This window comes from Brassica rapa, chromosome A06, assembly GCF_000309985.2.
Source record: "Brassica rapa cultivar Chiifu-401-42 chromosome A06, CAAS_Brap_v3.01, whole genome shotgun sequence".
Classification (NCBI taxonomy): Eukaryota; Viridiplantae; Streptophyta; class Magnoliopsida; order Brassicales; family Brassicaceae; genus Brassica; species Brassica rapa.
The window spans coordinates 5,683,060-5,706,885 of record NC_024800.2 but is presented as its reverse complement, the minus strand read 5'-3'; the positions used below and the strand labels follow the sequence as shown (position 1 = coordinate 5,706,885).

Here is a 23,826-nt window from a genome sequence, read left to right as displayed (position 1 = left end):
TGTTAGTTTTAATTTATCATAAAATAATAGAAATTAAAATTGAATATATTTTTGGTTTATAAACGAAAATTTAAATAAAATGAAATTAATTAATTTCAAAAATACATTTACTAATAATTTTTAAAGATTTTGTTAGAAATAAATATTTATTTCTATTTTAATTTTTTCAAATTTTTTTTCTAATAAAATAAAAATCATGATTTTTTGATGAGTGATATTTTTATTTGAACCATCATTTAAATTTTCTATTAAATTTATATCACTAATGCTAATATATATATAATATTTTTAACTACTTTAATCATAATATCTTTTATATCTTTTATTTATATGAAAAAAAATTCTAACAAATCTCTTGAAAATGATTATAATAAGATCTTAATTGTCATAAATTGAATATAAATATTTTCAACTAATTTTGTAATTAGTAATGAAATGTTACTAAAAGAATAAAATTATATCCTATTTTATCAATTTTATAATAATATCTATCATTTTAAAATAAAAACGTTATATTGAACAAAATATGATAAAATTATTTTAAATTGATAAGTTAACAATTTTATTTTCATAAATATAAAATATTTATGCTAAAAATATAATATGTTGGTAGAACAGGTTAATATTAGTAAACTATATAATACATGTATAAAAATTTAACTTATTTTAAACTTTTTAATATACAATAATTTATTTTATGAAATTAATAAACATTAAAAATTACTAAAAAAATCTAGCGATTTGAACTACGGATCATGATTATAATAAATTAAATACAAAATTGTTTTCATATATGTTGTTTCATACATTAAAAAAATTTAGTTTAGTAATCAAACGCAAATTCAATAGGACAAATATATAATAAGCAATATATATATGTGAAGATTTTAATTTACAGCATGAAAACTATAAAATTATTATATTTGACATAATTATACAAATATTTAAATATGTGAGTAACATTAAAAATATATAATAATTGTGTAAAATAAATATATATATATATATATATATATAAATGTGAAAATATATACCCGCACGGTTGTGCGGGTGGAAATCTAGTAATAATTAAGATGCAGCTATTTTCAACAATCATATAGCTTTATTTTAAATAAATCCATTCATCAAAACTGAAAATAAAAGAACATACATTTTCTACGTACATGTTCTATGAAATAGTTCAAAATCAAATAGAACAATTATAAACTTTATTTTCTTTATGGACCAGTAAAACTATACATCAATTAACTTACAGGTTAGAATAGACTAGTACATCGTTATCAAGAACTGGTTTAACCATCTAAACAATGGATACTTAAGTACTAGACGTCTGAATTTAGGGGACTAACCACTTGGATAATGACACTCGATTTAAAAGAAAAAGAAAAGTTATCAATTATCATCATTCATCAACAGTATGATCCAAGAAAAGTGAGGGTACTTCTGTAAATCCAACTCCATTAACTCCTTTAATTGGGCCCAGAAAGGCCTAGTTTTAAACTTTGCCAACACATAGATCCCAACGACGGCGTTTTCAACCGAAAACTTAATTAATTAGATTCTCTCTCCTTCTTCATCTCAGGCTAATGGGTATCACTGTCAGTGGAACCGTTGAGGAGTCTAATATCCACTGTGACCTACTCTGCTTTTCAGCCTCTTTGGTCATTGATCTTGTTCGAAGACTTTAAAGGACAACCCTCGTAGAACAACAAGAGTAGGTTCGGTACTGATCGTTCATTTTGAGGTTGACGTTTATTTTTCCTTTTTCTTACTCCATTTATTTTGATTTAAAAAAAAAATGTCTGCTTTTGATTTTTGTAGTTAGATCTGGCTACTCGCTCTTGCTCACCATCTTCCATCTCTGATCGCTGATTTTTTTTTTACCACTTTCCTCAACTTAATTGCTTTCAAAGGTTGAGACTTTTTTTTTTTTTTTGCTTTGGTATCTGTTTTCATCAGAACTTTACCTGCTCTGTTTTTTCTTCTTGATTTGGCTCTGCTTTGTTCAAGATCTCTGCTTTTGTTCCACTTTATTTAATGGGCTTTTCCTAGTTTTGGAATTAATACATGATGAATTGGTTTCAGCCTCTACTGTGTTGTTAATTTGCTGTGTAAGGCTTAGCATGTTACTTTGCTTGTGGAAAGTCACAGACTTTGGCTGGTTCTCTCTCTGCAGGTGTCTATATTTAGCAACTTACTTACTTCAAGTTTAGACGCTTCTTGCTCTCTTAAGACATGGGAAAGACACCTGGTAAATGGATCAAGACTTTGCTTCTCGGGAAGAAGTCACCAAAGTCTAATCTTGTTGTGTCGGCGGTGAAGGATGATTTTTCAAACTTATCCCTTGACCCTCCTGTGGCTTCATCACAACCGGATGCAGCAGCTTCAACTGCTCAACATGTTGTTGCCCCAAGCAACGGTGATGATCTTGAGTCAATGAATGAGTTGGATGAACTCAAGCTTGGTCAAGCTGCAAGTAAGATTCAGGCCGTTTTCAGAGCTCGTCAGGTACTTTAATTCTTCACTGTAATGAAGACAAATCTTACTTAATTAGTTGAAACATATAAGGTTCTGGTACTGATGAATTGATGATGATGTATTGGTAAACTTGTAATGAAGGCACGTAGAGCGATTCGGACCCTTAAAGGTATCATCAGGCTGCAAGCAGTTATCCGTGGTCACCTGGTCAGAAGACAAGCCGTTGCTACTTATTCATGTATTTGGGGTATCGTGAAGTTCCAGGCGCTTGTTCGTGGCCGCATAGCTAGATCTTCTTCACAGAATGTGATTCACTGTCAGAAACCACTTAAGGTAGAATCTCTTCATCACTCCTTAGTGTTACTTTAGTTGCCTTATTTGATAATCATCTCATGTAATGTTCTTTCTTCTATTAGGAAGTTAATGATTCTGAACCTTTGCAAGTGAGCATGCATAGCTGGATGAATGATCCTTCAAAATTCATCATTGTCAATAAGGTATTTTTAATCCCTAAACTCTTGATAAACTTGGAGTTATTACCATGCCTGGCATCACACACATTGGCTGTTTGTTTCAGCTTCTGGCTTCATCACCAAACGCATTGCCTCTGAAGATCCAGTATGGTCCTGAGGAACCTAACTCAGCTAACGTTTGGCTTGAACGCTGGACACAGCTGCATGTTTGGTCTCCTCCTCCACGAGCAGCTAAGATTCTTGTTCCACAAACTAAGACGAAGAAGCGAAACTATCAAGCAGTGGTTGATTCAGAAAAGGCAAGGCCAAAGCACGGTGTGAAGAAACAATCAGTCCCAGCTAGTGGAAAGGTCTCTAACCGTTCTTCTACAACTGAAAGTGAGAAACCTAAACGAAGTTCTGTGAGGAAGGCTTCCGCTCTTAGTAAAGATTCCGTGAGAACTGAGAGTGACAAGGCGAAGCACAAGCCAAGAAAGAGTAGAAGCGCCGCCTCAAAGGAGGAGGTTAAAGAAGAAAAGCCTAGGCCTAGTCTCAAAAGGACTTCTCTTTCGAACACGTCATTGAAAGTCACACGTAAATCTGCTGAGAAGAAAAAGGATCCTGTGGATTCTGTTCAGATAGAGCCTGAAGTGAAGGTTTCAGATGTTGTTGAAGTAGGAGACGCTGTTGAGTCTGCTGAAAAGGAGAAAGATGCTGCAGATTCTGTTCAGATGGAGCCTGGAGAGAAAGTTTTAGATGTTCTTGAAGGAGGAGGAGACGCTATTGAGTCATCTGTAAAGGAGATAGAAACGGTAGAATCTGTTCAGATAGAGCCTGAAGTGAAGGTTTCAGATGTTCTTGGAGGAGGAGACGCTGTTGAATCAGCTGAAAAGGAGAAAGATTCTGCAGATTCTGTTCAAATGGAGCCTGAAGTGAAGGTTTCAGATGATCTTCAAGGAGGAGAAAAGGAGAAAGATACCACAGATGAAGTTCCTAAGGAGCTTGATGTCGAAGAAGAAGAGAAATCACCGGAGGAAGATGAACTCAGAACTTCAGAGACCATTGATAAAGGTGAAGAAGACCTCAAATGCTCAGATGTGAAGGTAAGCTCTGAGAATGGTAATATTGCTTCTGATAACTCAAAGCCAAGTGAAAGACGAGTGTCACCGCACAATCAAGATGAAGGGCGTACACATAGCGGGAGGAAAATCCCCAGCTACATGGCCCCAACTGCATCTACATTGCGGCGCCATTCTCTGCCTTCTCCAGCCAATGGTAAGCCGGGTGTTACTACTACTATCTCTCCAAGGGCTCACAAGCTTCTCCTAGCCTCGGCCAAAGGATCTATGAACGGCGACAAATCTGCTTCTTCTTTGAAGAACAAAAGTGGTATGCAAGACCACAAGTCTCTTTAAAGCTAAAAGTTTACTCATATCAATAGCCTTTTTAACTCGTTTTGTTCTTGATTGTTTCAGATAAGTCAAACAAAACCGAGTGGAAACGGTGAAGGTTCAGGCAAAGAGATTTCATCTCATTGTCATATACAATCAAGCTTAATTACTTAGTGTGCTCTTTCTCTTTCGCTGCGTTTTGGTTTGGTTTGGTGAGTTTAGAGAGTGTTTTACTCATTAGTTCATGTTCATTTCATCCTTTTCATATGTTACTTCAGTTTACTCTATGTTTGACAGACACATAAAAGGTTTGAGTAAATAGTTCTTCTCTGTATAAATCTTTTCTTTTACATACACTACACATACAATGCAAAGATACACTTTCATCTCACACGCGGAGATCGACTGTAAGAAGGCAAAGGCGACGCTCCAGGAGTTACGTTCAGCAGAGGCCGATCTTGACTATATCTAACCGGAGATTTCTGCACAGCAGAGGAACAACGAGCTCTTGGAGATTCCGTGTGCTTGGTTCCAGGTTTAGCAGCGGATTCTAGCTGTTCTAATATGGATAAAACCACTGACATTTTCGGTCTTAGCTTCGCCTCGGGGTTTAAGCACTGCAACGCGAGGGTAGCAGCTGCATAAGCTCCCTTTTGTGGATACTGCCCGCCTAGTTTGGTGTCCATTATTCGAAAAAGCTTCCGCTTATCGTCAAGGTACGGTTTAGCCCAGTCCACGAGGCTATACTCCACTCCACCATTTGAAATGTCCATGGCACGTCGTCCTGATATTAGTTCCAGTAGTACCACGCCGAAGCTGTACACATCACTCTTTGCCGTCAATCTACCTGTAGATGATGAAAATGAGCTTTCCGAAAATGTCTCAAGGAACAAAAACACTCGGAACAAACCTGTGGCGACATATTCAGGAGCTGCATAGCCCTGAGTACCCATGACATTTGTGGACACATGTGTAGCATCACCAGTAGGACCTGCTTTCGCCAAACCGAAATCCGAAAGCTTGGCATTGAACTCCTGCATTTTAGACACAAAAACGGTCAAGAGAGTCAAAGAGAATCAATCCCAAGAAGTGGTTGAAGAGAGAGTCTTGGTCTATTTACAGCGTCAAGTAGAATGTTAGCAGCTTTGAAGTCTCTATATATCACTTGTGACTTTGCTTCATGAAGGAAAGTTAGTCCTTTAGCTGCACCTACTGCCACTTTCATCCTTATTGCCCATGTAAGTGGCTGCGCACCACCTGCAAGAAACCATTGACCACGACGGATTAAAGCATATATACTTCAAATCAAACTAAAGATTAGTTTATATTACATTAAAAACATACGTCTAAAAAGATGATTCTCCAAGCTTCCTTTAGGCATGAACTCATATACAAGAAGCCGGTTTTCGCCTTCTGAGCAGTATCCAATCAGTAATACAAGATTTGGGTGAATAAGTTGACCAAGATAGTTCACTTCAGTCTGAAAAAAACAGCAACAAAACCTCAACAGTCAGCATGAGAAAAAAACACACATCAATCACAGCAATGGAGAAGATGAACCGGGGCTTACCAACCACTCTTTATGACCTTGAAAGCCTTCAGGCTTAAGCTTCTTAACAGCAACAACGATACCAGAACCAGGTCGTGAAGCAGCGAGAGTTGTTTCATCAATCCATCCTTTGAATACGCAACCAAAACCTCCTTCTCCTAGTAGACTATCAGGACGAAAGTTCTTAGTTGCGTTCTTTAGTTCGTTGAAAGAGAAATCCTTTAGATTTGGCGATGAAAGTATCTCTCCTTCTGTCCTATGCTGCGTTGGTAATGATCCTAAACTACTGTTCCCCGTGCTGTAAGAACTTGTGCTTAAAGGAACTGTGGAACGGCTTGTATTGCTCGAAACTTTTGAGGCTGAGGAAGCTATAACAATGATCGATGAAACATCAATACAAGTCATAACAGAGAAAATCAAAAAGGCTTTAGAGGAAGTATTTACCAGAATTATGGCTGCTGTTATCCACTTTAGCTGATGAATCTAAGCAATTACCCATTTCAGATTTTTCTTTTAGAAAAAAAACTAGTTTAGAGAAATAAAAGCTGCTTGAAATTCTAGGGCAGACAAAGCTCGTGTTCTTGTGGAACAAGGAAACAGATGATTAGGACAAGAACAGAGCGTCAAAGTAGCAATTACAGAGAGTTTCGCCGGTGTAATGTCTGCTAATATAACGAAAATATTAAACAACTATAAAAGGGAGAGAGGAAGGACGAAGGAAGGGGGAAGAAGAATATAGGAGTCATAAGCAAAACAAATCAATAATACAAAGTCTCCGTGTGCTTTTGTTTTATACTCACGATAATAATTTAGTCAAGTTTCTTATTTTCGAATGTGAGTGAGTCCCAGATTCGCTTTTTTAATTTATGACCTAGCAGCCATGGGACAGAAGACTTTATTAGTTCGGGTTGCCTCATGCTCACGCCACTACGTCCACGACCGTTATTAATATTGTATGAAGAATTATTTTCCAGTAACTGAGTGGTAATTATTACAAGAAGAGAAAGTGGCGGTGGTGGTCGCCGGCAAAGAAAAGTCTTGTTCCCATCTCATTATCTAGTTATTTTCTTCCGTTTTTAGCAGTCAGGATTAATTAGAACATGACAACAATGTTTAAAATTGCGCTTGCGAGTGGTGGATATACTAAAAAATGAATTTTGAGATATACATATATATATACTAAATGAAAATACAAAATAAAATCAATAAGCTAAAAACTATTTAAAATATCACTCAGATTTTTCTAACTATTTATTTGAAATTTTATACTACAAGAGGTTATCCTTGACTCATTAAATCGTGTACTACAGTTACATATTGTTCTGTATATGATTTTCATTAATCTCAACTTATAGGAGTTATGGAATAAACAGAAAAGGAAAGTTCTTTTTTTACTTTGTTGACGTAACAAAATCGGAATTTGTCTGTTTTGCTTGTTGTTTATTGTTTTTTCAGCCAAATACGGTCTTCCTTGACGACCAAAATATTATTTTTATTGGGGGACAATAAAGGCGGCGGACTGCCTATATCGTTGAAATTCTGATGGCTAACTTTTTTTAATAATAACTCTAATGGAGATTTTACAATAATACTTACGGTTTGTCACCGTCGATAATCAGTGGGATTCCCCTCTTTAGATTTTATGTTTTCGAAAAACAAATTAATTATGTTTCAGAAGTTTTGACGTACATTTTCAAATCATGAAATATCAAAACAATAAGTGGGTTAGACTTTTGTTGCATGTGTCTCATTTACTAAAGTGTTGTGCATATAGCACAAGATTATCGTCGTCATTATTCAACAAAATAAGAGGTTAGTTTGAGTAGCAATTTATGAGTAATAAAAGAAAAGTTTTTTTTTTTGCCATCTATATTATTAAAAAGGCAAAAGCCCAAACAAACCATACAACATGGCCCAAACCATAAGTTTAAAAGTAAACGGGCCAAACAAAAACAAAACCCTTTAACGACAAGGCCTCCGGCCCAAACTACCAGTCGGATAAAACACACCATAAGACGCGTGTTAATTAACCGAAAACAGGAGAACATGTGTCATCATCTCAACAATAAGGAAAGACATGCATCGCCTGAACATCTAACCGTCACCGATCTTGATCCAAACAGCGAGGTTACCGCCGGCGAAAACAGAAAGAGACCGCGAAATTCGCCGGACCACGCCGGAATCATCACCCCAACACCAGAATTAACCGGGACCTTTAACAGAACCACCGAAACCACCTCCAACAACTGTATTGGAAGTTACATGGATTCAGTTTCTTCAATCGCACACGATGAAGAGAATCAATCGAAAGAATCGAGATCTCATCCAAGCTCAGGTTCCCATCACCATAACGAACCATTGATAGACCTCGGCCACTCCCGAGGAAACCAAACAAACCACCCCATCTCAGATTTCTCGGCGATCTCCGTCAAAGACGATCGCAATACCATCAGAATCTCTTCACCAGATCCAGACGTCGGATGGTTCCGTCGAAGGAGACGCGAACTACTAGAAGCAAGGCGGGCTACACGCCGTCGAGAAGACCGCCGTGTACCAGAAACGATAATCATAACACGGTGAAGGAACCACCACAACTTTCATCTCTCAAAATTCTCGGAGAGAGAAGAGAGAGAAAGTCTACCATTCTCTTTGTATGGATAACAAAAGAAGTTATCTCGTATAAAGAAATATCATATTATCATCAACGCATGAATAACCAAACTCGCAGTTAACGGTCTTGCAAAAATTACTAGTGTTTTCTTAAATCTTAAATGTGGATATCCATGGCCATGCATTGACCCAAGAAACGACTCGATCTATATTCACATTACTGTTGACCGGAAAACTGAAAGACGTGTGAATATTGAATATTCTTAATTTATCAGGCGCATGTGGACATCACCAATTTGACATTTTTTTCCAGAATTCGCTATAGAAAGTAACCTTGTAAAGTTGACAAAAGTAACCATGTAAAATATCATATTATCATCAACGCATGAATAACCAAACTCGCAGTTAACGGGTCTTGCAAAAATTACTAGTGTTTTTTTAAATCTTAAATGTGGATATCCATGGCCATGCATTGACCCAAGAAACTACTCGATCTATATTCACATTGTTGACCGGAGAACTGAAAGACGTGTGAATATTGAATATTGTTAATTTATTAGACGCAATGTGGACATCACCAATTTGACATTTTTTTTTTCAGAATTCGCTATATAAAGTAACCTTGTAAAGTTGACAAAAGTAACCATGTAATTTTCTTATTATAGTACTCCATCGGGAATGTTGTTATATTTGATATATTAGAGAATGTGACCAAGATACTTGTATCCAGTAATATCACGAAATCTCTTATATCCGCTCAATAGAAGTCAGCTTATACTATACATGTGTAAAATGAGTAATAATCACTCTTTTGACTTTTCAACCAGAAGTGGTTTCCGAAAGGATTATGTTTATCATATAAATTAATTCTTATCCTCCTCCTTTATGAGTTCACTAGATTCTAACCCGCACACTCGTGCGGGTAACATTTCATTTATAGATATAAAATTTTATATTATTTTGTATCTAATAATTTATAATAATATATTACTGTCATTTTAAAAGTAACTTAATAGATTATATATAGTTCTAAATATTAAAATTTAACATATGTTAACAATTTTATTTTTTGTAAAAATTATTACTTAATTTATGAATATTAATCATTTTAAAAGGTGAATGATATTTTAGTCACTTTAAACGGTGAATGATATTTTATTTATATATTTTAATGAAAGTATTTTTCAAAATATATTGGTTTACCAATTCAACATAATTTTAATATTTTTGCACAAAAAACATAATTTTAATATGTAATTCATTAATTACTTCTATTTTAATATAATGTAGAATATACTTATAAAATTTATAAAATTAGCATATAATTTCATTATTTTGTTTATAATAAATTTTTTTAATTAATATTAACTTATAATAATATTATACTACTAATTGCAAAATTAATCAGTGCATTAGTGAAAAGAATATTTAAATTTTTAAAAAGATTTTGTTAGATTTTTTCTCAACAGATTTGGTTATTCCTAAAACTAAAATTTAAATTTATAGTTAAAATGAGAATTTGTTATTAATATCTTTATAATTATTTAGAAATGTTATACATTAAATTAACTAATGTAAACAATTAAAAAATTATTTGAATATATGGACCTAGACTTTTAGTATGACTATTTTGTAGTAGATAAAAATTGTACTTCTCTTTTAATATAGAAGATTATGTATATTTCGAGATCTAGTTTTCGAGATCATATTTGGTGTAGTAAAACTTGTAGATTATGTATAAACTTTGAAATAAATATACTAATGAAGACAAGAGTAATAATAGAAGTGCTTTTCGGAGAAATATCTCGCCAAATCTAGATTTATTTGGCAAGATACTTACTATGTTCACAGATCAAGAGTTATTTGGAATAATTTTGCAAGTATATTTTCGTATGTCATTTTCTTATGTTTTGTACTATATCTCTTTGATGGTATGTAAAAGAATACCGTATGACAATATGAACTTTCTTATGTTTTCTAATATATGTCTTTTTGAAATGTCTATCAAACTCCAAATCACATGTTGTAGTTAATAATATAAAAATAAAACAGATTCCACTAAGGATGTATATAGCAATTGGTGAATAAGATAAATGTAAATGTTTTTTAATATGTTATGGTACCAAACATGTGGTTAGTAAATTAAAATGTAAATCCTTTTAATAAGTGAATCATTCACGTGAATGTGACAAAAACAAAATATAAATCATGCGGAGGATAAATGTTTAAATATGTTGTTACCAAATGGTTAGTAAATGAAAGGGTTAATTAAAAGGTTTAATTAGATGATCTTACTATGATTTTTTTATGGTAAATAAAAGTGGTACTTCTATTTTAACAGAGAAGATGACTTCTATGTTAATTAATTTTACTAGCATTCATAGTATACAAGAATTAAATTACTCAATAGCTTAGGGTATTTATTCAACCAAGTGTTTGGAATCATTTGATTTTTAATGAGCTTTAGATGAATTTACATAAATTTGATATGATTTGTTCAACTATTCTAGAATCTTATATAAAATCATGAGATTTATATTATTTTTTATAACTATGAAACTCTCTTTTTTTTAGTGAATAAATTTAACATTCTTCAAAAAAAAAAAAAAATATGAAACTCTCAAACACTCTAGAATCAGATTTGTAATTGAAACTTTTACCTCTATTTTAGGTCGATTTTATAAAACTTGAATTTAAAATATAAAAAAAGGAGTTATGGAATAAACAAAACGAAGATTTTATTTTTATTTTGTTGACATATGAAAACCAGGAGTTTCTTGGTTTTGTTTGTTGTTTATTCCCTTTTCAACCCATTATGGTCTTCTTTGTTGAAACTGTGATGGCTAATTTTTCTTGATGATAAATTTGATGGAGATTTTACAATAGTCCATATATATAATGTCTGAGTCACGATACGATCGATAACCAGTGGGATTCCCTTCTATTCAAAATTCGAAAATGTTTATTATTTACTCTAAGAAGGCAAAAAGGGAATGCACAAGGAGTTATGACAGCAGAAGTCGATCTTGAGTTGACTATATCTTACAGGAGATTCTGTATAGCAGAGGAAAGACGAGCTCATAGAGATTCCGTTTCAGTGTACTTTGTTCCAGGTTTAGCAGCGGATTCTAGCTTTTCTAATGTGACTAAAACCGCTGACATTTTAGGCCTGACCTTTGCCTCGGGGTTTAAGCACAGCAAAGCGAGGGTAGCAACTGTGTAAGCTCCCTTCTGTGGATATTGCCCGCCTAGTTTCGTGTCCATTATGCTAAAAAGTTTCCGCTTATTGCCAAGGTACGGTTTAGCCCAGTCCACAAGACTACATCTGACTCCATTATTTGAATAGTAGTCCATGGCACGTCGTCCTGATATTAGTTCCAGCAGTACCACGCCGAAACTGTACACATCACTCTTTGCCGTCAGTTCACCTGTGGATGATGAAAAATGAGATTTCAGAAAGTGATAGAAAACTAGAGATTTGGGTTCTTGGTTTAGTCTAGTTTAGTACCATGTAAAGTGAGTTTACAGGAACAAACCTGTGGAGATATATTCAGGAGCTGCATATCCCTGACCACCCATGAAAACTGTAGCTACATGTGTATCATCATCTCGAGTAGGACCTGCATTCGCCAGACCGATATACGAAAGCTTGGCATTGTAGTCCTGCATTCAGACACAATCTCAAACTGTTAAGAGTCAAAGAGAACCAATCCCAAAAAATAGTGGTTGAATAGAGAGTCTGGTCTAATTACAGCGTCGAGTAGAATCTTAGCAGATCTGAAGTCTCCATATATGACTTGTGACTTTGCTTCATGAAGACAAGTAAGCCCTTTAGCTGCACCTACTGCCACTTTCATCCTTATTTCCCATGTAAGTGCCTGCGGACCACCTGCAAGAAACCATTGACCCGAATCATATTGAACAGTCCATATGCTTCAAAACAAACTAAATATTTGTTATATTACACAGAACATACGTCTAAAAAGATGGCTCTCCAAGCTTCCTCTAGGCATGAACTCATGTACAAGAAACCGGTTTTCGCCTTCGGTGCAGTATCCAATTAGTAATACAAGATTCGGGTGACTAAGTTGACCAAGATTGTTTACTTCAGTCTGAAAATAAATAAAAAATCTCAACGTCAGCAAGCAAAAAAGACACATTAATCAATCAGGGCAAGGGAGAATATGAACCGGGGCTTACTTACCAACCAATCTTTACGACCTTGAAAACCGTCAGGCTTAAGATTCTTAATAGCAACAGCGATACCTGAACCAGGTCGTGAAGCAGTGAGAGTTGTTTCATCAATCCATCCTTTGAATACACAACCAAAATCTCCTTCTCCTAGTAGAGTATCAGGACGAAAGTTCTTAGTTGCGTTCTTTAGTTCGTTGAAAGAGAAAGCCTTTAGATTTGGAGATGAAAGTATCTCTCCTTCTGTCCTATGATGCGTTGGTAATGATCCTAAACTACTGATCCCTGAAGGAACTGTGGAATGGGTTGTGTTGTTCGAAACGTTAGACGCCAAGGAAGCTATATATAATAAATGATTGGTCAAACTCAAACAGAGAGTTGCTAAGAACATCAATACAAGTAAATATAACAGAGCATATTGAAAGGCTTGAGGGGAAGTATTTACCTGAATTAGCATGTCGGGTGTTATCCACTTTAGATGATGAATCTAAGCAATTACCCATTTCAGATATTTTAAAAACCTAATTTGGAGAGATAATGCAGACAAAAGCTCGTGCTTCTTGTGGAACAAGCAAACAGATGATCAGGACAGGAACAGAGCTGCAGAGTAATGTCTGCTTAGCCGAATATAGACGCTAATATAATGAAAAGGTTAAACAGTAAGAACAGAGGATCATAAGCAAAACAAATCAATAAAACAAAGACGCCGTGTGCTTTTTGTCAGTGAGTCTTTTTAAAAATATTTTTTTGTCAGCAAGTCTTTTTAAAGAATTTTTTTTTTGTGGGTGAGTCTTTTTTTACATTTTATGATCTAGCAGCCTAGGACAGGAGACTTGTGGAAATTCGAGTTATATCCGGTTGCGTCATGCTCACGCCAGTACATCCACAGGAAGGGACGGTGGTGGGCAAAAAGTCGTGTTCCCATCTCATTTTTCCTTTTGTAGCTGTCAGGTTTAATTAGAACAATCAAACGTTCAAAATTTTGCATGCGAATAAGTTCTTGAGTAAATATTAGATTCAAAATAAATATAAATTAAATCAATAAGCTAAAAACTATATTTAGATATCTAAGAGACTAAGAGAAAGCATTCATGGCTTTTTTACCATTTGTTTTCGTTTTAATTAGAAATTTTATATTCACAATTGTGACGTGAGGGACAAGATGGTTTCGATTGCTCACGTTATACAATTATGTAAATATATATAGCTTATTGGTCTAAATACTTTGATATACAATTATGTAAATAACCTTATATTACTCCATTGCTAATGTTAGGGAATGAGACGAGACCAAGTGACTTGTATCCAGTAATTACGTACTCAAGAGAAGTGAAGCTTAGGAGGAGGATCCTCCCCCTAATCCTTCCCTATGAGTGTTAAACTCTTTTTTTGGAACGTCCGTGGCCTAAATGACCCGGATAAGCACACCCCTTTTGTAGATTGGTTAAATGTTCAAAAGCCCCTTTTTGGTGCCCTGCTAGAAACTCATATTAAAGAACCATCCCTTAGTCCTATTCTTGCTAAGATTTGCCCTCGTTGGAAGTTCTTATCGAACCATCTCTCTGATCCTGATGGTCGTATTGTCCTAATCTGGAAAGATCCTCTCATTGTTCAACCCTTATCCCAGTCTAGACAGCACCTAACCTGTGTGATAACTATCCCCAATCTCCCACCGTTATACTATACTGCTGTCTACGCCTCCAATCTAAGTGAAGAAAGAGCAGACCTTTGGAATGAACTTCTCCAAAATCAGTCCACTTATGATCTGGAAAGCAGAAACTGGGTTGTAGGAGGAGATCTGAATCAGATTCTCTTCCCTGTTGAACACTCCCACCCGGCTGTTGATTTTACAGACAATCTCATGTATCAAGCTCAAGACTGCTTCCTTCAAGCTGGTCTATTCGATCTTCGCTATCTAGGGCCTTGTCACACCTGGACAAACAATCAGCCTGATAGCCCTATAGCGAAGAAACTTGATCGTCTCCTAGTAAACAACAACACCCTTTCTGCTTATCCTCATGCTGTAGCTTCGTTCCTTCCCCAAGACTTCTCGGACCACACCCCATGCCTTCTAAATCTCGCCCTATCCCTCCCTAAAACCGGTACCTACCCATACAAATTCCAAAATTACCTTACCAAACACCCGGGGTTCGCTCAGTTGATCAAAGACGCATGGATTCATGCTGGAAGCGTGTGTCAAACGATCTCTCAGTTGTGTTGGAAGCTGAAACAAATAAAGAGTGAATTAAAGACAATAAACAGAGAGAACTACTCAAAAATTCAAGAGAGAGTCACTGAAACTCACAGTTTACTACAACTTGTGCAGGTACAGGCATTGCAAGACCCGAGCTCCACAAACTTCCAAGCGGAGAGAGACCTACACCAAAAATGGAACTTCCTAAGAGAGATTGAAGAGCTCTATTTTAGACAGAAATCGAGAATAAATTGGCTGAGGGAGGGAGATCTAAATACCACTTACTTTCACAGGATTTGTCTGGTCCGGTCAAGTTACAATGCAATCAGAGCTTTCCTCACAAGCTCAGGAGTATGGATTACTGATCCTGTGGAAATGAGTGATCATGCAGTATCCCACTTTCGCTCTGTGTTAGGCCCAGTCTACTTGCCTCCAGTCATAGCCTCCTCTCCGGAATGGTTTGGAAACTTGCTCAATCATGCGGTTACCCCTGAGCAGTGCACCCAAATGATGATGATCCCAACTCCTGCAGAGATAAAAAAGATGATGTTCAGACTCAATGCAAATAAGGCGCCAGGGCCAGATGGTTTAACCTCGGGGTTCTTTAAGGCAGCGTGGGACTCTGTTGGTGTTGATGTAGTAAATGCAGTTACTCACTTCTTTAACTCGGGATTCCTGCCTTTTTCAGCAAATGCTACAATCCTCTCCATGGTCCCCAAGTTTCCTGGAGCGTCACAAGTAACAGAGTTCAGACCTATCTCTTGTTTAAATACTATCTACAAGGTTATCTCACGGCTGATGGTGAAAAGATTAAAGCCTATGCTACCCAGTCTCATCCTGCCATGTCAAACCGCATTTGTTGAAGGGAGACTGCTCCTGGAGAACACTATCCTAGCTAGTGAGCTCATCAACGGCTATCACAAGAACAAAGGCGCAAAAAAGATTACCATCAAAGTCGACATTGCAAAGGCGTTTGATACTCTTTCCTGGGACTTCCTCTTCTCATGTCTTCAGGGCTTGGGCGTTCCGCAGAAGTTTCTGCACTGGCTTAGTTCCTGCATCTGCACAACAAATTTTATGGTGGGTTACAATGGAACGGTTAATGGCTATTTCAAAGGATCGAGGGGTTTAAGGCAAGGAGATCCCTTATCCCCTTACCTTTTTGTCATTGCCATGAACTGTTTATCTCATATGCTCAATGCGGTTGCTTCCCAATCAAAACTCAAGTATCACTCAAACTGTAAAAAAATCAAACTCACGCACCTGTCTTTTGCTGATGATCTTCTGATCTTCATAGAGGGTAACATAGAATCAGTTCAGTGTGTACTCCAAGTCTTGAAAGAATTTGAGTCTCGATCGGGATTGGCTGTAAGTATGCAAAAGACAAGCTTTTATGCATCAGGTTTATCTGAAGATGAAATAAATAGGATACAAGCATCAACGGGTATGGCTTGTGGGAACTTGCCTTTCAGATATCTTGGCGTGCCAATGAATTCGAGAAAGCTGTCCTTGGCAAGTAGTGAGCCTCTACTGCATCAGATAAAAGCTCGGTTCTCCTCCTGGTCAACAAAAACTTTATCATTTGCGGGAAGATTATTGCTCATCAAAACTGTTATATCAGGAATTACCAATTTTTGGTGCTCCTCTTTCGTTCTTCCTAAAGCTTGTGTGGCAAAAATCAACTCGATGTGCAGTATCTTCTTATGGAGGGGGAACTTAGATGCGCAGAACACTGCAAGGGTCGCTTGGGCCACAGTAACCAAACCGAAGGAGGAAGGTGGATTAGGTGTGAAGGATCTCCTGTTATGGAACAAAGCGTGCTGCCTGCGCTTGGTTTGGCTTCTCTTCTTCAGACCAGAATCGGTGTGGGTCTCCTGGTTCAAGGAAGTTATTCTTAAAGGATCAGTGTCAAACTACTGGACTACAAATCCCTCTCAGAGTTTCTCTTGGCTGACAAATAAACTATTGAAACTTATAGATGTTGCTTACCCTCTTATCAAGTTGCACATTCGCAATGGTCAAAGCTGTAGGTTCTGGATTGATAATTGGAGTCCTTTTGGAAAGCTTCAGGACTACCTGGAAGGTGGGAGATCACGGCTTGGGATCCCAAACAGTGCGACTTTGGCCTCACTACATCGCAATGGAGCCTGGCTTCTTCCTGCCGCGAGAACAGAGCACCAACTTCAAGTCCTCTCCTTCATCACTACAATTCAGTTCACAGGAGAAGAGGATGACTATGAGTGGCATATCTTGGGGAGGCTTTCCAACAAATATAGTACTGGGGATGTTTATAGTCACCTGCGAGGAAATGGTGAGGCTGAAGAGTGGACCAAAGCAATCTGGACCTCACGGAGCATTCCAAGGCAGAGCTTTCATGGATGGTTGGTGGCGCTCAATAGGCTCCCGACGCGAGATAGGCTAAATAGCTGGGGCTTACAGGTTCCTTCTCTTTGCCTTCTCTGTAATAACTGTGATGAATCCAGGGATCATCTTTATTGGGACTGCCCATTCTCTTTTGCACTATGGACTCTAGTAGCTAATAGATGCCGAACTACTCCGCTGCGAAGTTGGGTCTCCTCGCTACATCAGATGTCGACCCTACCTCCTCCGTCAACTGCTCGATCTCTAACTCTCCTTGGATGGCAAGCTACACTATACTGGATTTGGAACGAGCGAAATAAACGGTTGCATCAATCTCAATTTCGATCGGTGGATTCTCTGTTCTCCATCATTGATCACCAATTGAGGAACAAAATCAATAGCTTCAGAGAGAACAACCCTAGACGCTCCTCAGCGATGTTACAACTATGGTTTCGTTGATCTATCACATGCTCCACATCGTCTCTCCTCCCACCATTGATCGTCTCTCTGTTCTTCTACCCGACAAATCTGTCGGCTCACCATCTCCATCTTACTAAAGGGCTCAATCTTTTGGGCTTCCTACTGTGCAAATATCTAAGGTTAATGGGTTCTAAAATATGAGTTTATATTGGGCTGTTGGGCTACTTCTACTAGAACATTAGTGCTTTTGTAAAACGTTTTTATTTTTTCTGCAATTTTAATATGAAGCCAGTTATAAAAAAAAAAAGAGAAGTGAAGCTTATACGTACTATACATGTGTAAAATGAGTAACAATCACTCGTTTCTCTCTTCAAATCAGAAATGGTTCTCTCAAAGGATTGTTAGTAATGTTTATCATATAACTTAAATTCTTATTCTCCTCCTCCTCTATGACTTCATGACTTCGATGTTCATTAATTTTATTAGAATTCATAGTATACAGAAATCAAATTACTCAACAACTTAATTTGAGTAACATGGTGAAATATAATATCAATTAATAGTTACAAAAAAAAACATGTTTTTACTGCATGGAGTTTCATTAGGCATGGGTACTACGAGCTAACTGCGTGATGTTTTTTGGGTAGAGAAACACGTCACGTAGTTCAAGCTTTTATCGCAGATATGGAATACAAGTGTGTGACCTGAGTCACCACGTCAGTTTATCCATCCAATGACATAGTCACACGTGGATGATCTACGTGTTTCTCGCGCCACCGATACTAATAACTTCTGTTTCAGATTGATCTCAAATTAAACCGAAACTACGATTCGTTGCCGGAGTATAGCCGGAGAATTAAAAAAAAAACGATGGAAGGTCAAGGTTCCGGTCTCCGGCGAGTTCTGCTGCTGTCATTCTGCGTCGCCGGGATCTGGGCTGCGTACATTTACCAAGGCGTTCTTCAGGAAACCTTGTAAGTAAATTTTCTCAAAAATTCGAATCGATCACGGTGGTGATGCGTTTCCTTGATTGGATTTGGAACTTATTCTTTGATCCAAAAGGACTCAAAACTTTTATGGTTTGTTTGTTAGGTCGACGAAGAAGTTTGGTGAAGATGGGAAGAGATTCGAGCACCTTGCGTTTCTGAACTTGGCTCAGAATGTTGTTTGCTTGGTTTGGTCTTATATAAGTTAGTTTTAACCAAATGCTTCTACTTTTGTTGTGTATATAGCTAAAAGAATTGGATGATGAAGCTGAAGTATTTATTTTTATGAGTAGTGATTAAGCTGTGGTCCAATGGAGGTAGTGGTGGAGCTCCATGGTGGACTTACTGGAGTGCTGGTATTACTAATACCATTGGTCCTGCCATGGGCATTGAAGCTTTGAAGTATATTAGCTACCCGGCTCAGGTAACTTTATTCCTCTTTAGGTTTATATTTTGATTCTCTGGGGAAATTATATTTGATGGCGACCTTGCTTTATGTAGGTTCTGGCAAAATCTTCTAAAATGATTCCAGGTGACGTGTCTATAAAGAGTGTCAAATACCATTTAATACTTTTAAACATAATTGCTCCTCCACAGCTGTTTAGAGTCAGGACTTGTTTTTTTCTTTCATGTAGTTATGCTTATGGGTTCCTTAGTTTATGGCATAAGATACACTTTGCCTGAGTATCTTTGCACCTTTCTCGTTGCGGGAGGAGTCTCCATGTTTGCTCTGCTTAAGGTAAGCAGCTCTATAATTAGGATCATTAGTTAGGAGTTGTCTCGGGAACATACTAAGCTGTCTTTTGAATGGCTTTAGACAAGCTCGAAGACCATCAGCAAGCTAGCAAATCCAAACGCCCCTCTTGGTTACGGACTTTGCTTCTTGAACCTCGCCTTTGACGGATTCACAAACGCCACCCAGGATTCCATTACCGCAAGGTTTGATTCCTGACATGATGTAGCTCTCTTTTTATTTTTCAAACTCAATGTAAATGTCGCCGTACATTGATATAGGTACCCCAAAACCAACGCATGGGACATAATGCTGGGAATGAATTTGTGGGGAACCATATACAACATGGTCTACATGTTTGGATTGCCACACGGGAGCGGATTCGAAGCTGTGCAGTTCTGCAAGCAACACCCTGAGGCAGCATGGGACATTCTCATGTACTGTCTATGCGGAGCAGTGGGACAGAACTTCATCTTCTTGACAATTAGCAGATTCGGGTCTCTAGCTAACACGACCATAACCACAACCCGGAAGTTTGTAAGCATCGTGGTATCCTCTGTTCTAAGCGGGAATCCATTATCCTCAAAACAATGGGGATGTGTGTCAATGGTGTTTGGTGGTTTGTCTTACCAAATTTACCTGAAATGGAGGAAGCTGCAGAGAGTGCAGAAGAAGAAAAAGACTTGATGCAAAATCTAGAATTTTCTTCAAAAATTTTGTTTTTGGTTTGAGAACTTTTTACTTATATATAATATAACACAAAAGAGGTAGTCAGTCACATTAGCAATATGTAAACCAGTGCACTAGAAGAAACTTATATATATGTCAATCCAAAATCAAAGCATGATTCCACTCATTATGTCTTTACAATAAGTTTTAACATTCTATTCTCTTCTTTCACAGCTGTGAGAGAACAACAACAGAGACAAACAGGTAATAACACTCTGAAAGACTTCTTTTATATCATATGTTGATAGAGAGATTATGTACAGAGATGATGAAGAAAACAAATCAAGAAATCATGGGAAACTGCCTCAGATGATGTATCTGAGTATGACCCTTAAGAGACAAACCAAAGAATTTTTTTTTCTTAGGACAAACTGGTGGTGCCTTCCTTTGTGGATATGGCTTCCTTATGTTTTTAGTAAGAGAAGAAAAAAAAGAAATCTGAAGAATCTGAGTATATGGCAGATTCTTGAGAGCCTTTCTTTGTTGGGGGTTAGAAATGTTACCGTTAACATTCTAGGAACCAACAAAGAAATTTATATAAATAAAAAACCGTTGAGGAGGAAGGAATGCAGATCATGGCATGCCCGCTTCACAAAAAACTTCCAGGCCGATATGGCTGCAGACACCTAAAGCAAAAGTGAGAAAGAAAAAACTACGTCTTCATAGAGACAAAACCGCGGTTTTAGGGATGATGATGGATCAGAGAGATGGTTGGTTGGTTGGTTGGTTCTACAAGCTATGTAGAAGGACTCTTTTGCAAGGGGGTGGTTGTGAAGGATTAGCACTTGGACATGGAGATGAGGACTCGATCCCAAGTGTTTTTAGCAGGAAGCTCCTCTCCTGCAAAAGCAATCAGTCTTTTTAAGACTCAAAATGTCTGATCATATCCTACGTACTCTTTGAATGATGAGTGTGTGTGTGTGTGAGGCTTACACTTTCAGAGAACTGTGGACTTGGGATGCCATCTGCTAGAGACCTGAACAGTGGTGTGACCTGAATAGGGGAGCTGAAGTTTTCTTCTTCGCCCGAGATGGGCATATTCTCTTCAGGATTTTTCAGGACATCACACGTTGAGAGAAACTCCTCTCCACTTTCCTTATGTTCTGTCTGAGGAGGATCAGGCAATGATGGTTGTGTTTTGTCACCAGACTGGTCCAGCATGATGGTTGATCCTGAACTATACTCAGAGCTAGCTGGTGAATCATGGAGATCAGGTTGCCTAAACAAACATCAAAATGAAAATGTTACACAATCAAAACCTTGAGTATGAACATAAACATGATGTGGTAATTGAAAGCTAATATTCACCTCAAAGATGGGTCATTGTCTTCATAAGTACTCCTCAAATCCCCTATAAGGTCCCTAAACTCCTCCAGTTGAAAATCAATGTCAGGGAATCCATATCTCAACAGATCATTTTCCTTGCCTTTATTCAGAAAATCCTGAAGGACCTAAACATATATAACAAGAGCTCAGAACATTTAGCTATTTTCATATTTGTTGAGAAGTTGTGGTTTCTTGGTTTTACCTTCCAAGCATTCTCCATGCTTTGTTCTGTGTTTTCTGCATTCACTTTCTGCGCCAAGGAGCTTAAGAGTTCAGCTTGTTGCATCAAAGCTGTGACTTTAGGATCATCTTTCTTAAGAAACATCCCTTCACCATCACTCTCCTTCACATTGCTTGTTTGATACTGTTCTTCCAAGTTATCAATACCAGTGGCATTGCGCGCCAATACCGAGAATGGAGATCTTGTCTGCTGATTCAGACAAGCCTCAACGTTTCCGTAGTTATTAATCTCTGTAAGCTCTAGAATGTGACTTCTCCTGTATAGAGTAGCCAACAAGAACATGAATTTGTGATTGAAAAGACTTATGTTTTACTAGATCAAAAGGAAACAAACTTACCTTGTTCTCTTGGCAATAGGAGCTTCATTATCGGCTTTTTGGGGTGTACTAATACCGTCTAAGAACAACATTCTCTTGTTGTTTGAGTTGGCCATAGCTTCATGTTTGGCTCTCTTCTTACAAAGTGTTGTAAACCTGTTCTTGACAGCATTATCCGTTCTACAAACACACAGAAGTACATAACATTAAATGAATCACTCTGGTCTTATTATGATGACTTCAAGCACCATTTGAGCGGTTATTCTACCTGCCTGAAACCACCTTTGCTATCTCAGTCCATCTATTCCCAAACACTCTTTGTGCCTAAAAAAATAAACACAAGAGCATCAAGATCAGATATAAAAAACCAAACACCAAATCTGGAATATTATCACATGTAAAATGAAGTTTGTAACTGAATCCTACCTCACACAAAAGCATATCTTCTTCAGGAGACCAACCTCCTCTCTTGAAATCAGAGTTTAAATATGTATACCATCTGCAAACAAAAGATCCATAGCTGTATTTTAAAAAGTAAAAAAAAAACTCGTGTGTAACACTAAAGGAAACAGATTATAATTTTTTTTTTTTTGATAAATAAAAAAGAAGTTAAGCAGACTATAATCTTTTTCACCAACCTTCTTCTGCATTGTCTTGTGCTTTTATCCTTAAACTTTGATGCGATGATCGCCCAACTAATATCATTAAAAACACAATGGAAGCAACAACCCAACATCAGTTACAAAAAAAAAAAAAAAAAAAAAATAACAACAACAACCTAACATTCTTTTTTAGAATCTCTCTTTTTAAAAACCAAAACTTTCTCAGGGAAAAAAAACAGAGGAGTCAAGTGAATAAAAGAGAAAGCTCTCACTTTTCAGTTCCATGAAGAGTAATCTGGTCTCTTAGTATGACATCCTCCTGCAACTCCAGAAACCCATTTCAGAAAACAGAGCACAAAAACAGAGAGATTCAGGACAGACATGTATGTATATATGTATTCATAATCACACACCTCTGGTGTCCAAGTAACAATATGACGTTCCTTCTTCTTCGAATCTTCGTTATTAATATTCTTCTTCTTTTTCTTCTTCGTATCTTCCATTTTTATTCTTCTCTTTCTCTCTGTAAGTTTAGTGTTTTCTTCGACGCTCCGTTGCCTTTTTATAAAAATCCAAGTCCTTCTTCCAATCACACACCCACAAAGACTTTTTCCTTAGAAAAATAAAAAAAATAAAAAGAAAGAAAAAAACAAAACCTAATGAAAGACAAACTCTGAAAAGGAACTCACTCAAAGACTCTCTCTACTATATATCTGCTTTATTTATTATTCTCCACTGGTGAATCTGTGACTAAACTCCTCTGATGCGAAATGTTTTACAGAGATGGAGGTACGTTAAAAAGGAAAATGGGTTCTTCCTATATATATAAGAAAACAAAAATCTCAAGACATGTGTTTGTTTGAAAAAGATTTTTTTTCTTTTGAAGTCATTCACGGTCCATGAACACATCGGTTTTACGTTTTATCAAATTCAAAATGCTAGTAAAAACAAAATATATTAAATTAAAAGAAGTCTTGGTTTTAAGATATTTAAAGAAAAGACTTAAAATAAAAATGAAAACCAACGGATGGGTGAGTAAGTGCGCGGGTATGAAGGAAAGTTTGAAAAAATGAACGCTGAAACCCATGACCTTGTTCTCCATTACTGCCACCCCCTCTTCACCATTTATGATCCATTGTCTCTCTTTTGATTACACTATTTGTTTAAAAATGTTTAAATTTGTAGGCAGCTATTCATTTTCTGAAGTACTATAAAACAAAGAAACACTTGCCATTATGTTACGGTAG

The 23,826-nt window shown here is 36.9% G+C and overlaps 5 protein-coding genes across 12 annotated transcripts; 2 read left to right on the top strand and 3 right to left on the bottom strand.

Annotated features, from left to right (window-relative positions):
- The first annotated feature begins 1,482 nt into the window (after window positions 1–1,482).
- On the top strand, window positions 1,483–4,659 carry LOC103872135 (protein IQ-DOMAIN 31). 5 transcript variants are annotated; one of them, XM_009150481.3, is made up of 6 exons: window positions 1,483–1,744; window positions 2,177–2,508; window positions 2,620–2,811; window positions 2,895–2,975; window positions 3,056–4,319; window positions 4,406–4,659. In XM_009150481.3, the coding sequence occupies exons 2-6, from the start codon at window positions 2,236–2,238 to the stop codon at window positions 4,435–4,437; spliced, it is 1,842 nt and encodes a 613-aa protein (XP_009148729.2). In that variant the 5' UTR covers window positions 1,483–1,744; window positions 2,177–2,235; the 3' UTR covers window positions 4,438–4,659. The 5 variants fall into 5 exon arrangements, with proteins under 5 accessions (XP_009148729.2, XP_009148730.2, XP_009148733.2 ...); XM_009150482.3 differs by having other exon boundaries at window positions 1,483–1,913; XM_009150485.3 differs by having other exon boundaries at window positions 1,494–1,714.
- LOC103872137 (probable serine/threonine-protein kinase PBL2) lies at window positions 4,631–9,624 on the bottom strand. 2 transcript variants are annotated; one of them, XM_018659762.2, is made up of 6 exons: window positions 6,315–9,624; window positions 5,892–6,229; window positions 5,666–5,801; window positions 5,442–5,578; window positions 5,232–5,355; window positions 4,631–5,168 (listed from the first exon to the last, which is right to left on the bottom strand). In XM_018659762.2, exons 1-6 carry the CDS (start codon window positions 6,367–6,369, stop codon window positions 4,705–4,707), a joined length of 1,254 nt encoding a protein of 417 aa, XP_018515278.1. In that variant the 5' UTR covers window positions 6,370–9,624; the 3' UTR covers window positions 4,631–4,704. The 2 variants fall into 2 exon arrangements, with proteins under 2 accessions (XP_018515278.1, XP_009148734.1); XM_009150486.3 differs by having other exon boundaries at window positions 5,892–6,238; window positions 6,315–9,622.
- Window positions 9,625–11,320: 1,696 nt separating this feature from the next.
- LOC103872134 (probable serine/threonine-protein kinase PBL2) lies at window positions 11,321–13,271 on the bottom strand. Of its 3 annotated transcripts, none has more exons than XM_033273196.1 (6): window positions 13,117–13,271; window positions 12,685–13,010; window positions 12,457–12,592; window positions 12,233–12,369; window positions 12,017–12,143; window positions 11,321–11,908 (listed from the first exon to the last, which is right to left on the bottom strand). In XM_033273196.1, the coding sequence occupies exons 1-6, from the start codon at window positions 13,172–13,174 to the stop codon at window positions 11,559–11,561; spliced, it is 1,134 nt and encodes a 377-aa protein (XP_033129087.1). In that variant the 5' UTR covers window positions 13,175–13,271; the 3' UTR covers window positions 11,321–11,558. The 3 variants fall into 3 exon arrangements, with proteins under 3 accessions (XP_033129087.1, XP_033129088.1, XP_033129089.1); XM_033273197.1 differs by having other exon boundaries at window positions 12,685–12,965; window positions 13,117–13,267; XM_033273198.1 differs by having other exon boundaries at window positions 12,685–12,821; window positions 13,117–13,265.
- Window positions 13,272–18,176: 4,905 nt separating this feature from the next.
- On the top strand, window positions 18,177–20,221 carry LOC103872132 (UDP-galactose/UDP-glucose transporter 3). Its single transcript, XM_009150476.3, has 7 exons — window positions 18,177–18,620; window positions 18,739–18,836; window positions 18,926–19,056; window positions 19,134–19,164; window positions 19,268–19,371; window positions 19,450–19,571; window positions 19,647–20,221. Exons 1-7 carry the CDS (start codon window positions 18,517–18,519, stop codon window positions 20,050–20,052), a joined length of 996 nt encoding a protein of 331 aa, XP_009148724.1. The 5' UTR covers window positions 18,177–18,516; the 3' UTR covers window positions 20,053–20,221.
- On the bottom strand, window positions 20,187–23,381 carry LOC103872133 (transcription factor MYB124). Its single transcript, XM_009150478.3, has 10 exons — window positions 22,993–23,381; window positions 22,852–22,898; window positions 22,616–22,672; window positions 22,404–22,476; window positions 22,246–22,301; window positions 21,999–22,157; window positions 21,623–21,917; window positions 21,403–21,545; window positions 21,028–21,313; window positions 20,187–20,934 (listed from the first exon to the last, which is right to left on the bottom strand). Exons 1-10 carry the CDS (start codon window positions 23,080–23,082, stop codon window positions 20,824–20,826), a joined length of 1,317 nt encoding a protein of 438 aa, XP_009148726.1. The 5' UTR covers window positions 23,083–23,381; the 3' UTR covers window positions 20,187–20,823.
- Between the last annotated feature and the right edge of the window lie 445 nt (window positions 23,382–23,826).

What these genes read in the sequence shown, in the direction of transcription:
- LOC103872135 (XM_009150481.3), top strand. Translation starts at nt 2,236, where the DNA reads ATGGGAAAGACACCTGGTAAATGGATCAAGACTTTGCTTCTCGGGAAG. An exon ending in CCGTTTTCAGAGCTCGTCAG is followed by an intron (nt 2,509 to 2,619) that starts GTACTTTAATTC and finishes CTTGTAATGAAG; the next exon opens with GCACGTAGAGCGATTCGGAC. An exon ending in ACTGTCAGAAACCACTTAAG is followed by an intron (nt 2,812 to 2,894) that starts GTAGAATCTCTT and finishes TTCTTCTATTAG; the next exon opens with GAAGTTAATGATTCTGAACC.
- LOC103872137 (XM_009150486.3), bottom strand. Translation starts at nt 6,369, where the DNA reads ATGGGTAATTGCTTAGATTCATCAGCTAAAGTGGATAACAGCAGCCAT. An exon ending in GGAGAATCATCTTTTTAGAC is followed by an intron (nt 5,579 to 5,665) that starts GTATGTTTTTAA and finishes GGTTTCTTGCAG; the next exon opens with GTGGTGCGCAGCCACTTACA. An exon ending in CTAACATTCTACTTGACGCT is followed by an intron (nt 5,356 to 5,441) that starts GTAAATAGACCA and finishes TCTAAAATGCAG; the next exon opens with GAGTTCAATGCCAAGCTTTC.
- LOC103872134 (XM_033273196.1), bottom strand. Translation starts at nt 13,174, where the DNA reads ATGGGTAATTGCTTAGATTCATCATCTAAAGTGGATAACACCCGACAT. An exon ending in CACCCGACATGCTAATTCAG is followed by an intron (nt 13,011 to 13,116) that starts GTAAATACTTCC and finishes TATTATATATAG; the next exon opens with CTTCCTTGGCGTCTAACGTT. An exon ending in CTAAGATTCTACTCGACGCT is followed by an intron (nt 12,144 to 12,232) that starts GTAATTAGACCA and finishes GTCTGAATGCAG; the next exon opens with GACTACAATGCCAAGCTTTC.
- LOC103872132 (XM_009150476.3), top strand. Translation starts at nt 18,517, where the DNA reads ATGGAAGGTCAAGGTTCCGGTCTCCGGCGAGTTCTGCTGCTGTCATTC. An exon ending in ATCTTCTAAAATGATTCCAG is followed by an intron (nt 19,165 to 19,267) that starts GTGACGTGTCTA and finishes TCTTTCATGTAG; the next exon opens with TTATGCTTATGGGTTCCTTA. An exon ending in CCATGTTTGCTCTGCTTAAG is followed by an intron (nt 19,372 to 19,449) that starts GTAAGCAGCTCT and finishes GAATGGCTTTAG; the next exon opens with ACAAGCTCGAAGACCATCAG.
- LOC103872133 (XM_009150478.3), bottom strand. Translation starts at nt 23,082, where the DNA reads ATGGAAGATACGAAGAAGAAAAAGAAGAAGAATATTAATAACGAAGAT. An exon ending in AAGATATGCTTTTGTGTGAG is followed by an intron (nt 22,302 to 22,403) that starts GTAGGATTCAGT and finishes TTATTTTTTTAG; the next exon opens with GCACAAAGAGTGTTTGGGAA. An exon ending in CCTATTGCCAAGAGAACAAG is followed by an intron (nt 21,918 to 21,998) that starts GTAAGTTTGTTT and finishes TACTCTATACAG; the next exon opens with GAGAAGTCACATTCTAGAGC.